The 14,779-nt window shown below is 35.7% G+C and overlaps 1 protein-coding gene across 3 annotated transcripts in view; it reads left to right on the forward strand.

Annotated features, from left to right (window-relative positions):
• LOC146002905 (lamin-like) overlaps nt 1–14,779 on the forward strand; it is a 76,123-nt gene that overhangs the window by 35,108 nt on the left and 26,236 nt on the right. For all 3 annotated transcript variants that reach the window (XM_083141012.1, XM_083141003.1, XM_083141020.1), the window contains exons 2-6: nt 2,596–2,728; nt 4,887–5,024; nt 9,730–9,912; nt 10,396–10,536; nt 12,466–12,671. In XM_083141012.1, coding sequence (XP_082997138.1) covers nt 2,596–2,728; nt 4,887–5,024; nt 9,730–9,912; nt 10,396–10,536; nt 12,466–12,671 — 801 coding nt within the window. The remainder of the gene's footprint in view (nt 1–2,595; nt 2,729–4,886; nt 5,025–9,729; nt 9,913–10,395; nt 10,537–12,465; nt 12,672–14,779) is intronic.

Below are 14,779 nucleotides of genomic sequence, written 5' to 3' on the forward strand. Positions count from 1 at the left end.
CAGTCTTTGGAGAAGAGCTGAAGTTTCTTGGCAACCGGGGTCTGGTTCAAATGACTCTTTTTCGCTCTCCTGTTCGTTCTTTAAACAAACAACAAAAGACTTCGTAACTAAACCATACACTGAATTTACACACAATTTACAAAATATGACAAAACACCAATAGAAACGTTCATCATTTTTCCGTTTCAGCATTTCTCGATTTTTCTGAATTAGTTTCCTCATAAAAATTGCCATGAGGAAATTATAGACATGACATTATGTGTGAATTGGCTTCTTCAAACTGGTAGCAAATTTTAACATGAGCTACCTGGAGAAGAGGTAGCATGCTTGATTCTCACGAGGGAGGTCGTAGGTTCGATTCTCCACGTGGGGAGAATTTTTTCAGGTGTATATCGTTGGGTGTAAATTTTATCCACCGTGCTAAGAAGTTGATATTGGTCTCTGTATTTCACGAGGTGAAAGGAAATAGTAAGAGAAAGTTATTTCGATGATAGGAGGAAGTCGCATGCCACGTGGAATACAATCAGAATCAAGTTACATAGAGCTAAGTCTGTGATGGTGGTTTCGAATATTACAAAGTTAGTGGGGAATGTTTGTTAGATCTGATACTCATACTTTCTGCTGAAATAAAGACAAACATTTTAGATACAAAGCAGTGACGAATAACGATCATTATGAGGTTTGAATCTTTTGTTTGTCACTCACTTTATAAATACTTATTAGAAGTTTCATATCGCATGGCCCTCGTCGCAAAAAACCATTTACTTATGTTAATTGGCTATTTACTCTTAGTTTTAGATGCATGGTAAGATGGTGGTTAGGGGATTGACAAGTCATTATGAAGGAACGGACATAAAATTACCAATCTTAACAATTTGAACTCATTAAACTCTCTCCTTCGTTACAGTAATGCACTACATCACTACTTAACATAACTGTATATGTTTTTTAGTATATTGAAATAATCAATATTTTAGGTTTCAGTGAAGAATATAAACAATACATAACTTAAATAACATTACATTTTGCATCCTGAATACATTTGTGAATTGTGAATTAATCATGATGCGTGTGTTAACACAACATATGAACAATAACTAAAAAAAAAATTTAACCTTAAATCCTGGAAATCTGCAACTTCTAAGGTGAAAAATGCGTTTATATGCACTTTCAAGGTATCCTATTGGTTTATTTCCACACATATTTTATATTTCATACATTGAATATTCCTTTCCCTACCTCAAGTGTTCATCAGATTCATTTTTTAAATATTCTATTATCAACGGTATCTGTTCAGCAAACAAAAAGAAAGAGTAGAGGGTGGGATTTGAACCCATGACCTTTCATGCTTGACAAAAACTAAGGATAGCAGCATCTAACCAACCGCTCTACGTTAACTTGACAACGTTATGCCCTTAAAATGTTGACGTTTATAAAGACTCCCACTGTCCTGTGTTCCTAGCACATTTTCTCGACAAGTCGTGAAAAATATTATTTTTTGAGAACTGTTCGATATTATGCAAGGTATTGTAAATAAAATGTTGCATAAACTCCTCACAAATTTGCTTCTTTCTGCACAAACTTGGTGATTTCCTGCAGGTGAAAAACTATATTCAGTGTTTCAAACCCCTCTGATTCAAGTTGAGCAAGCAGAATATTAAACATTCCTCAAAGTTCTTTTTCCAATGTATTACTTCTGTTTGATTGTGTATTATATAGCGGTTTATAGTTTCTAAGCTCATGGAAAGTGCAAAATTGAAAACCTCTCACCGCAGCGTTTTTCGTCTAGTGGAAGGACCAATTCAAAGTTGGCTACTCTCACCTGGAGCCAAAGTGCAATGTTGTTAAGTTTACAAATTCGGGACTTAGAATTCTTTTGGGGCGGTCAAATAAGATGTTGCGAAGAGTATCTTCATAATCCCTTTACCAAGGTGCAAATTACGCATTTGCCTACCTTGACCCTACTTGTTTTTCCAAGTCTTATACATTGTTTCTAAACTAGAAGTATAAACTTTTGTTTCCAGCTGAAATCATTGTATTGCAAGTCCAATATCTCTTTTGCTAGTTTGGCCTATGAGTGACCCTCCAATCCCCCCCCCCCCCCCCAACCTTCAGTAACTGTATCTGCAAACCTGGGATATTTGATGGTAAGTTTATTAAGCTACCTTCAACGTGCCTGGGTACCTTCCTGTAACTTGTGGCCGAACATTTGCAACTTGAGAGTTTTCTCTCATTCCCTTACAACAAACTAGCGTCGTCGCCATGTAATCAAGGGGTCTAGCCACGATTAGCCTTACTGTGCACAAAGTGGACTTAAAAACACCAAATCAATCAAAAATCGTATAACTAACACCCTTGTTGTCCCCTTAAATTGTGAGCATAGTACCCAGTCCAAACAATCTGAAAAGCATGACATTTTATGAATCTTGAAAATCTCGATGAATTTTCTAGAATGTTTGATTATGTAAGGTCTACTTAAAAATATAGTTGAATTGTTATTGCCAGATCTGTGCAAGACATTAGGAGAAAATGTGTACTTGTTCTATTATTTTAGTCTCATGTTGAAGCTCTATTTTTACATTTTTATTTTTTCAGGTTAGATAAAAAGACTAAAGACCTTGTTACAGCTGAGAAGAATGCAACGCTATATGAAAATCGCGCAGCAGATTTGAGTAATAAATACAACCAGGCCCAAGCAGAGAGAAAGAAGGCTGCAGAGGAATTAAAGGTAAGCTGAATGGTTAGTTTTCAAACATTTGTGCCCAAATTATCATTATCTCAATATTTCAGGAACTATAACACTATCCTTGAAAGTTTAACCTTGTGTAATAGTGATTACTATATATGCAAGTATAACAAATTGTAATGAATTATGTATTGTGAGGATTGTGTGTACATTCCAGTAACAATTGCAGAGTTCATCAACCTTGGTTTGAGCAAACCTGTATTTTTCTGAAAACTTTCCACATAATGTCTCCATATTTGTGTGCCAAGGTATTATGAGGAAAGGTAAATTTTAATATTTATGCACCAATGTTACTGTATCTGTAGCTATAACTCAGTTAATGCCTATCTGAAATAATTCATAGGCCTGCTTTAGACGAAAGCATTTTTTTTAGCATTTTATTTAACATTTATGCCATGACAAAAATGTTACCGTGCAAAGTGAAAAATCTTATGGCATTTCTCAAGGATCGAATCAGTCCTTTCTTTCGTAGCATTTTTTTGTAGCATAACCTATCAGAAGCGAGCTCTAGGTAATGAGTGCAGATGTAATGGCATCTGAGTGAGATGTAAATATGGCATCACTTCACATTTTGAAGAGCAGATAACTATTCAACCAAGAGGAATAACGTTTTCTGTAAAAGTATTTTAGGTACAAAGCAATGGTGTTGTTGATTAAATACATACTTTATAACGTATACAGTACACATATGGAAACATATTTTAGTTTTTAGATTGTAAACATTGTGCACATCTATTTCTCACCATAGATGGTGTAACTAGACGTACTGTTCGTGCTGTATATATGATAAATTGTAATTGCAAATGCTACATGAAATGCTTCCGTGTAAATTACTATCTGCTATAAGATTTTTCGACGCATTTACATATCATTTATGATAGCAAAAATGTTAAAGGAAATGCCACCATCTAAAGTGAGCCTTGGTTCCATCTGGTTACTTTGATGTCTCCTAGGCTTCATTCCAGCTGTACTGTTGATCCCCCCCCCCACTTCCATCTTCCAAGATACCTTGCTCACCAATATAAGCAATGTTGCCATGTGAAACAAAATACATGTTGATAAGTAAAATATCACATCAAAATAATTTGATTTTTCATGCAGATGTATAGATAGTATTTGGGTACATGTTGCCTGCATCTACTGACAGTTCTGGACTGATAGTGTTGCCAACCAAGATAAGTCAATAAAATGTCACTTTTCACTTTGCCCCAAAAATCTGTCACAAACCAGATTAGCATGGTTACAATTACAGAACTGTTAATTATGACCTGATATACTGTATTCTTACCTCTTCTCCCAAAATTTGCTTTCCGAGAAAAAATCACTTAGATGAGCCATTAATAAATTTATAGAATTTTCTTTATGGAAAAACTGCCAATGAAAACTATTGCAAATTATCTCAATAGATGAGGCTTCATATTGCAGAAAACTCCCGCTCGTTTTCATGTTCTGTTTAAGCTATCTGTTCTAGTAGTGAAAGTTTTGAAATGCCCCTTACATGAGACTCAGACATAGATATTGTCGATGTTTTAAATAAATTGTATCTGAAAATGTACTTTAAATATCAACTTAAACTGCAATTATGAGCAGAAATTCAGAACCTGGATTTTGACATTTTTTTTCAAACTCTTTTATCCATGTTGGTAGAATTACCATAAATATGCTTCTTATCCTGAACCATGCTTCATGACCTTAAAGGGAGATTTCCAGATTTGGAGAATTGGTCCAACATCAGTGGGTTTTTTTCTTCCCTTCAAATATGAGAACTGTTCTCTTCAATGTGTGTACAGTGTCAGACTGATTTTGGTGAATGGTAAGGTTGCTAGGTTTTCAACTTCTGCGGCAAGATGCAAGGGGTATTTCTCACCAGTGATTTGAATGTGGGATCACTTGCAGCAAATCCAGGAGTACTAACCATTTCACTATGTGGGAGTTCAGTTGATAGTTCCAGCTTTCCTATTCTAGTATAGTTTAGATAATATTTACTTTAACGTAGATGAATGTTGAGCCTGCCCGATGGTGTAGTGGTAGTCCTGTTGCCATGGTTGGTTGAGTTGCCAATATGGCACATGCATGTGTTTCATGGATTCAATATTTCACTCTCGTACGATAAAAATGTAATGAATATTTTGTCTTTCAGGAAGTGGAGAAAGAACGTGACAGACTTCAGAAGCTTGTGGATGAGTTGAGAAAACACCTTGAAGAGGAGACTTTAGCGCGAGTGGATTTGGAAAACAATGTACAGAGCCTTAAAGAAGAACTTAGCTTCAAAGAGCAGGTACGTTCAATGCATAAATTGTCACTGTTTTTTCATTGTATACCTTGAAGTCTACTGTATTTTCAACATACATAAAGCCCCTATCTCGCTCACTCACTGACATAAATTCTCACCAACCAGAAAATGTTTCATTACAAGCCCCAAAGGTTCCTTGCAGTATCCATTATTTCGTGCAAAATGAGTCATTTTTTTTATACTTTTCTCGATGAATCAACTTTAGGTACTAAACATGTTTTCAACATGACTAACATCTACATAAACTTCAATCCAAGCTTACATAACTATAACTTACTACTTAATACAAAAGAAAGACATTCAGAAATATGCAAAATGGACTACATAACATAATCCATAATAAAATAAACCAGAGATATAACACCAATATGTACAAGATATACACAATAATACAGAAGAAATATAGTTTTCTTTCATGAAAAGGTATCCCAGAAACATGCTTTAAATCGTGACGTGGCTTAAAATATGGCTCATATCAGTTGCCCCTTCCTGTTGGGAACTTTAGTTTTTGGAAGAGCTGGTTACCTGAAGAAAACTTAGTTTCGAAGTGTCAACTTCAACTCATCCTCCGAAAAATGCACCAGGTTATTTGCAGTAGTATGAGAGACTTGTACACAAATAAATTTAACTAAAAACAAGATGTACGAGGGGATATCAAAAAGTAATTGAGTAAATTTTTTACAGCTAAACTGAAGTGTACATTTTGAAGGTTGAACGTTACCCTACTTTTCCACATAACATCCATTCACGTTTATACATTTGCCCCACAGTGACACCAATTTTTTGATGCCCATGCGGTAGAAATCGTTCAGCTGGATGCATCACCAGCAAGGCTGTCACAGATACCCATGTTGCAGCTGAAGTGTTTGCCACCAAGGTGTTCCTTCAGTGGGCAGACCAGGTGAGTGATGGTGCCAGGTCTGGACTGTATGCTTGATGTAGCTACATGGGGATGAGCATTGTCATGGAGAATGATGACCACCTCCAGATATTTTGTTGGATGTTTACGGTGCAGATCAGCTTGTAGACGATCCAGTGTGTCACAATATGCAGCAGCATTTACAGTTGCTCCTTTTGCCCCAAAATCAGCAAGAATGACACCCTGGCTGTCCCAGAAAACTGTAAGCAAACCTTTCCTGCAGACTGGGTTGTCCTGAATTTTTTGGGTGGGGACGAGTTTGCGTGTGAGCTGTCTGGGGACACATATCTCTGCCACTTTGCAATACCAAAGTTCTTCATGGATAATGGTGTATTATGCCCACTGCATCCACTGTTTGGATTGTTGACCACCGGTCCTCCTGAATCAATGCCTCCAGAGCGTCAACATTGTTCTGTGTGTGGGATGTGTAAGGCTGCCCAGACATTTACATGCCCTGCGTTGAAATTTGCACACCAGTTTGACGTTTGTGAATGTCGTGCACGTGTCACCATACACTGCACACAACTCATGATAGATTACAGTTGGTTTCTGTCCCTTTGACACATACCGAATCACAATCCACAGCTCAACTGTCAAACGTCTCAAGCGTAGCTCCCATTTTGAAGCAAACTGCCTCTCGACGTGCATGAGGTGCACAAACCTGCCATCTCGTGGAAAGGTGGCAAAATACATGTACTTCTAAATGTATATTTCAGTTTTTGTAAATAAGTTTCAGTGGCTGTAAAAGAATTACTCTAATTACTTTTTGATATCTCTTATGTGTGAAAATCAATGAAGAGAACATGGTTCATGGGGTTTAGAAAACTAGAGGATATGATTTGTCCCACACAATTACATTAATGTTGCAATATTGATGCATATTAGATACAAGTGAAGAGAAAATGTAATGTGTACCAATTGTGTATAAAGGGCAGTTGGGTACTGCAGATCACTAGATAAGAATTTAATGTACTTTGTCTTATGTTATGTTGTGTATGTGAGTGCACAGCCACGTTGAAATTACCCAAGTTTTAATATAACAATCTAGTTTCTGTCAGATTTTTGAAATGTAAAGCTAAATCAGCTTAACAACAAAAAGTGAGAACAATGTGATCAGTTTAAGTATGTTTTTGAACATGCACATATATTTGGGAAAGGTAACATTGTAGGTAATTATAGTCCCTTTTACTACCACTGAGATTTTAAGCTGTTTGTGGTTCACCTAATCATAGAAATAGCTTAATTTTAGTTGTCATAGTCCTTTATTAGCAGCACAGTGTGCTATGATGCCCGGGAATCCCAGGTTCGTATCCCAGCATGGGTGTTCTTTGTGAGTGTTCCTTCATCATATCATGCATCCTCATTGGCATGATAGCCAAAAGTGGCAGAAAAGAGACTTTCATCCCTTATCAGCATGGGCGCTGCCAGAAATATTTGTAGAGGAAGTCAGGCCATAGATAAAACTTGATACTACAAATAAAAATAATAATAATCGTTATTTTACAATAATTATAAGCAGTGCTCAAAATTTTCTTGAAAGCTAGGTGCCAGCTCTGAAAATCAGGTGCAAGGAAAACGCCTACTAGCAATTGTGCATACTACAGTATCTTTCAAAAGTCGCACAATTCAAACTTTGAAAATGTATATTATGAAAATTGTAAGTTATTTACACCAGGTTTTCTGTACTAAACTAATCCTGGGTGATCACTGGGTTCATAAATTTATGTTAGCATTTATCTAAATAAAGGCAATTACATTATTTTTTTAAAAAAAAACATTGTTAATTTGCTGAAGACATCTGAAAACTAATTTTCAACAATACATGCCAACTCTTAAACAATTTGTGGGATAATTTGTTGGTGTTTGGTTGTAAAACAGTTGCTTTGTGAGGTAGCTACAGGAGAAGCAGGGAGGGCATTTTTATTGGAAAACTTATTGCACATGAGTGTAAGAATGAGTAGTAAAATACTCTTCAGCAATGCACACGTATTGCTCCAATGAATATGCCATACTGAATCAATTAAAATGAAAGTGAGCAAAGAGAATTCAATGTAAACGGGCAGCCTAGGATTCTCTCAAAGAGTCAAATTTCGGCACAAAATCTTGATTTACGATTTTTCATGTAAATGTATAGCCAATACTTACACATGTTTGCGACTGTTGGCAATGTTTCGACCTGCTAGTGTTGCCATATCCGAAGATATGTCCCAAAAATGGCACTTTTTGCTCAACCCATAAAACCGCCAGTCAAAAATTCATCAAATGTTGCACATGACCAATATTGGTCACAAATGACAAACTGACATGGCATCAGTCATCAATTGTCTGATTATGACCCTTCGATAATTTCTTACATATTTTTCTTACTCAGAAGTTCATTTCAGGAAAAATTTGAATGGTGCTTTCTGTTGGTTATTAATTTATATAATTTTCTGTATCGAGTGAACTGATAATTTTAAGCATTGAAAAGGATCTCAATGGATGAGGCTTTATAATGCAGAAAACCTGGTGTAAATATCTCTTATGATTTTCATGATATACCACATTTCCAAAGTGTGGGTTGTGCAACTTTTGAAACATACTGTATTATATGCTGAGCATCGCGGTATTCAAAACATCGCTACATTATTTGAGAAAGCAGGAAATGGGATGTTGGGGGCCAAAGGGTAAGAAATTGTTACGGACTCTATGGAATGCTTACAACGTTGATAAAAAGAAATCATATGCTAACTTACGCTGTACTGCAATTTGAACTTAGAATCATCAAAATATCGTACATATAACAGCAAATGATCAGTCGCCAGGCTGAAATTTTTAGTCGCCATGGCGACCTGGATTTTCGAGCCCTGATTATAAGTTATTAAAATATACCAATTTCAATCTAAATTTATTGTTATTATTACATAAATGAGGTCTTTGCTACTCGATCCACCAAATCAGTGAATATCTAATCTAACGTAATTGTTGTCCATTATTTTTCTTATATTTTGTAGTTAGTGTTCTGAAAATCAGTTGTATTTTGTTATTAACTTTTACACAATTGTTCAAAAAAAGGTTTTAACAGTTAGTGGTAAATTTTACTCATGAAGTTTATATTCTGTGACCTCTCACAAAGAATACTAAGTTTTGGAAGCTGTGGATCCATTTATTCTTTGAATTAAATGGTACTTTATAAAAATATAACCTGGTTCCTCTATTATACACGAAACTTTTTTCGATGTAAGACTGTTTTTACTGTGGTTATAACTAGGGTTGAGCAGATACTACTTTTAACCAATACCGATGCTTGAAAACTGCAATAATTAAAACTTGTACAATATTGTTCTCCAATTATAGGCGTCAATTTAGTAAGAAATTTGCTTTAGAATATTCAAGAATTACATGAGAATATTAATTATGTAATCACAAAATATAGTTTCTCGTGCAAAATAAAATAAAATTTGAATTTTGCAGAATTTCCAGGATAATTGAACTCCTTGCAAGTGGTGCATGGCATTTTTGTGAACCCCTTGAAAGACCAAAATGCTGGAAAACTATGGGCTGGTATCTGTAGAAGAATTCCAACAAATACTTTGAGATACCAGTACCACTGGTATCGGCTGATGCATCGGCTCAGCCCTAGTTATAACTTTTATTTCTGTTAACAATAAAAATAACATTTAAATTAGATATTTGTAGGATTTTATGGGGGGGATACTTTACTTTTTTAATGGATGTGTGCGTTTGAATTAATATTTTTTTGAAAACTAAATGCTGTTCTATGTTCTTCAGATATATCAGCAAGAACTCACAGAAACCAGGACCCGCAGGCAGGTGGAGATCAGTGAATTGGATGGAAGACTCACCGAGCAGTATGAGGCTAAGCTGCAGGAATCCTTGCAGGAACTGCGGGACCAATACGAAGCACAGATGAGGGCTAACAGGGAGGAGATTGAGCTGCTCTATGAGAACAAAGTAGGTTTTGTAATTGTGCTCTGGGAACAAAGAAGGTTATCCCCAAAAGAAAATATACACAAGATTGAACATTATTAAGCTTAAAATGATTAGATACCTTGCCACACTGCAAGAAGAATATTTCTAAACAGTGTGGCATGGTGGCATTTCCTGGAAGTAGTTGGATCAAGTTTTATTATTATTATTACCTTTTAGTCTATTTTGCAATTTAAGTTGTTCTAACAATTTACCATGTCATTTCACTTAAGTTTCCTCTCTGTGAAGATTGATCAGTATTGATCCAAAAATGAAAACTGAACGAGGACCTGAGTTAACTACTTTGTCGTGATTATTTTTATTAAATTAATATTATAGTTAAATTATAGTAATACTTTATAAAATAAGCTTTTCTCTAGATAATGTCATTATCAATTGACTCATTGTGTTGTAATTATCCACTGATATTCAAAACCTGTAACATGCAAATGTTCTTTCCCCAATCAGATTCGAGACTTGAGGAACCAAGCCCAAAGGAATAGTGGTGCTGCGGCAGCTGCAGTGGAAGAGTTGCGCCAGTCCCGATCTCGAATGGACTCCATGAGCAATAGGGTTACTGAATTGGAAGCCACAAACAATGCATTGCAGGTAATATTTTAAGTGTTTTGAGTTTCTACTGTCAACACTGCTGTAATTGTCCATTTTTTAAGTGTTCTGCTTCTAAAGTTATGTAAATAGTCCAAATGCAACTTTATTTTGGTGTTTGTGAATACATCATGCTGAGGTCAGCCAGTACAGATATTATGTAACTAACATGCAAATCGGTAACCAGTTCTGCCATGGATATAAATTTCAAAATTTAGGCTCTTATTTAATTTCCTGAAGTGTCAAAACTATTGGTCACCTGGTTACATGTATTACCTAAATAGGTAAATTACCAATTCAGATTCTTCACAATTTTTTCAATTTAGTGTCAGTATTTTAAATGGCATTATTAATGTTACTCTTACATATGGAAAAGTAGTGTATAAGGTAGGAAACATAAAATCCTGAAGTGCTAAATTGTTTCCACTTAATGTTTGATAAGTTAGGTGCACAGTTGTATCATTAGTAGAGGCACATATTTTTGGTAAATAAAAAAGCAAAATTTTGGTACAAAAAAAGTCTATTTTGGGTTCAAAAGCGGTAAATAAAATACAATTTCGGTGTTATAGCAGTGAATAATCACATCAAAAGTGCTATACAAAATGACATTTTGGTTTTAAAATTGTGAATATAATCCTAAATTTGGTATAAAAACTGAACTTACTACACAAAATAAACTTATCCCTTCTAATAGCACATTTATGTAGTTACCAGAGTATTAAATTTATTCTTGTGTAAAGGGGTCGATTTTTGCTTCTCAAATATTTACAGCAGAATTAATCAATTTTCCGTGAATTGCATAACTCACTGGATACTTCAGACTTCAGAAAGTGTCGTATTGGTATATAAACAGTAAATTTCGTGTTTAAGAGTATATTTCGCATTTTGCAGTTCATTTTGCATTATTTCGTGACAAAACAGGGTAGGAAAATGCACCTCTCACCTTTCAGAAACATGAAAAATTAACATTACAGCATGTTATTTCATATTTCGTGTTTTCGTCAAAAACTAAATTTGCATGCCTCTAATCATTAGTAACAGGACATTTTTATATAATATTTCATTTAGCCTTATGCTACAATTTTTACTTGAGTATAGAGTAAAAGGACAAACACATAATTTAAAAAAAATTATAAAAATACCAATTAAAACATAAAGTTTTCTACTGTCATATTAAAACTACAACTTTGAACTGTTGTTTCAACACACTTTAGAGCCAGATTTAAACATATTCCATAGTGTGGTATTCCATCATAGAACACTGTTGCCTGTTAATGAAGCTTCGGCACAAATGTTGGACTACAACTAGTCATCAAAGTGCTGCTATGCTAGTAATTTCTTCATGTTCATATCAAACCTTTTAGTCACACTTTTGAACCAGGTCATCATTCACCACAGTAGCCTGGCCACTTCTTTTCATCATGAACATTTACTGCTTATTTTTGAGCACATGGCCACCTTCACTCATTATATTCGCTATAAACTTGCAAAGTTGAAGATTGATTTCAACAGGTTTACAAGTTTTGACTGAGAAATCTTATCACAGAGTTGAACTGCATCATGTATTCTAAATGGCAGTTGTTGACTCCCTGCACTCTTCCAAAGTTGGATGCATACGAACCCACACTACACTGTTGCCAGACATGGAACTGTAATTCCACTACATTCATTAGATGAAAACTGAAGTTTTATGGATAGCTCTCATATTTGACTTTTTTAAATCTTTTTATGATTGATTTAAGCACAAATTTTGTCAATTCTCCTAGTTGACACATGCAGTTAAAACCAGAGTAAGAGAGAGCTACGCTACGTGCGTGAAGTATATTTGGGTGAAAATGTCCCCAAAATGTGGTTTGTAAGTGCTATTCTATTCTATTCTGGATATGATGCAACTTGAGTCCAAACTAATCTTTGTACTACTTCTGTTCTCAGGCCAGGATTCGAGATCTGGAAAAGCTGCTCGAATCAGAGCGATTGAGATACGCTGAACAGATGCAAACATTGGAAGAAGAACTTCAACGAATGCGCGAAGAAATGGCAACACAACTGCAAGAGTATCAAGATTTAATGGATATTAAAGTGGCCCTTGATTTAGAGATTGGCTCCTACAGGAAGTTGCTGGAGTCTGAAGAAGCAAGGTAAACATAAATTTTGTGATATGCTTTGTGCGACACTTTCAGAGTAGGATTTCAAGATACTGTTCTGAACACACAAACTTTGGTAAATGGGCATTAGCATTTTGAATCCCTTTTTTCTTCTTTAGGTTAATTATTGGGATGAATGACAGGTGAATTCATAAAGGAACACCCTTGCTCAGGTTGATACTCAGACCTATATCCTTTGATAGCTTTTGATCTGCTTTGTATGCTTGTTTTTAGATAGTGGCACATGTTTTTAAACCTTTAAACTATAACACTGTTCTGCACAAAATGTTATGGAAATGAGATTAGCTAATCATGATTAATTTGAGGCCACTAGCTAAGCTCTAGTTTTTAAATTACAGCCATGACCTGAAATTATGATTTTCCCACTAAATATGGGGTTCGCACAGATAAACAGTTGGCAACACTGGAAGATCATGCCGCAATTCTTGCTGAATGCATGTTCATCACGTGATCAGCTATTCTCCCTGCATGCGTAATAATCACGTGATCAGTAAAATTGTCATCTTGTAAGTTTTCAGTTCTTATAAAGTGTTGTACAATACTGATCTGATTTCTGATGTGTACTGAAGTGCTTCTATGAGAATTGTGTTGTGACCATTCTAGCTAGCATTCTAATCTTATAGACAAGCAGAAAAATGTCCTGGAAGTGCGTAAATAATCCAGATAACTTCTGCTATATATGCGGAGAAGTGACATTTGCTTCGAGGAAGAGTTCGATTATGCCATCTATTAAGAAATCATATTATATTTCGGGTGTAAGATAGGGGACCAGGACAAAAAATGTTCACCACACGTGTGCTGCACTACAGGTTTGTCGAAACCTAATGCGTGGGTGAATGGAAAAGGACGTTGTATGCAGTTTGTAGTGCTCATGGTATGGAGGGGGCCTACCAATCACACTACTGATTCTTATTTCTGTATGATTCCCCCTATTAAGAAAGGTATGTCCTGTATGATTTCCCCTATTAAGAAAGGTATGTCCAGGAAGAGAGAACCAACATTTGTGTACCGTAATATACCTTCTGCAATTGGCCTGTGCCTCATGGCGAAGGACTTGCTGTTCCTGAACCTCCAGAAAACCTTTCTATGGACTCTCCTGAAAATAGCAGTGTTTCTTCAAGCAAAGAGCAAGAGCAGTCACAGACTTAAGAGGTGCAGACTACTTGACAAGGGCAGACTCCTCCAATCATAAGATGACACAAGGTGAGCTCAATGACCTCATCAGGGATCTAGAACTTCTATTAATAAGGCAGAATTGTTGGTATCAAGGTTACAACAATTTAATTATCTACATCCTTCCATGAAAGTTACAACATTTCACCGCAGAAACAAATATTTTGAGCAATTCTTTAAAAGTGACTGTGATTTCTCTTATTGCAACGACATTGATTGCCTGATGGATGCATTGAATATGAGGCACAGTCCTGATCAGCGGCAACTGTTCATTGATGCTTCAAAGAAAGTCTTAAAGGGGTTCTTGTACATAACTGAAAGAAGTTTCCTTACATTCCTGTGGCGTATGCAACTAACAAAAGAAGCATATGCAAATATGCAAAACATTCTGATAAGAAGTACCAGTGGGAAGTATGTGGTGATTTCTAGGTAATTGCTATTTTCTTAGGACTGGAAGCTGGCTACACTAAATATTGTTTTCTATGCGAGTGGGATTAGCCATTATGCTAGCAAATGTTGGCCCCAAAGACAATCGTTAACTCCTGGAATGAAAAATGTTGCACATGAAACTTTGATAGAGCCAAGCAAAGTTTTGCTTCCCCCACTACATATAAAATTGGGGCTTATGAAGAATTTTGTAAAAGCTTTAGATGTGAGGAGTTCTGCATTCACTTACATACGTAAAAAATTCACCAAGCTCAGTTTTGACAAAGTAAAAGCAGGCATTCTCATTGATCCACAAATCAAGGAACTTTTTAAAAACTATCAGTTTGAAGAAGTTCTAAGTGACAGGGAAAATGCAGCATGGCAATAAATTAAAAATGTTTCGAATGGTTTTCTGGGAAATTTCAAAGCTACAAGAACTTGTAGAAAATCTGATGGAGTCATATAAACAACGGGGGTGCAAT

This window comes from Lepisma saccharinum, chromosome 1, assembly GCF_977018435.1.
Source record: "Lepisma saccharinum chromosome 1, izLepSacc3.1, whole genome shotgun sequence".
Taxonomy (NCBI): domain Eukaryota; kingdom Metazoa; phylum Arthropoda; class Insecta; order Zygentoma; family Lepismatidae; genus Lepisma; species Lepisma saccharinum.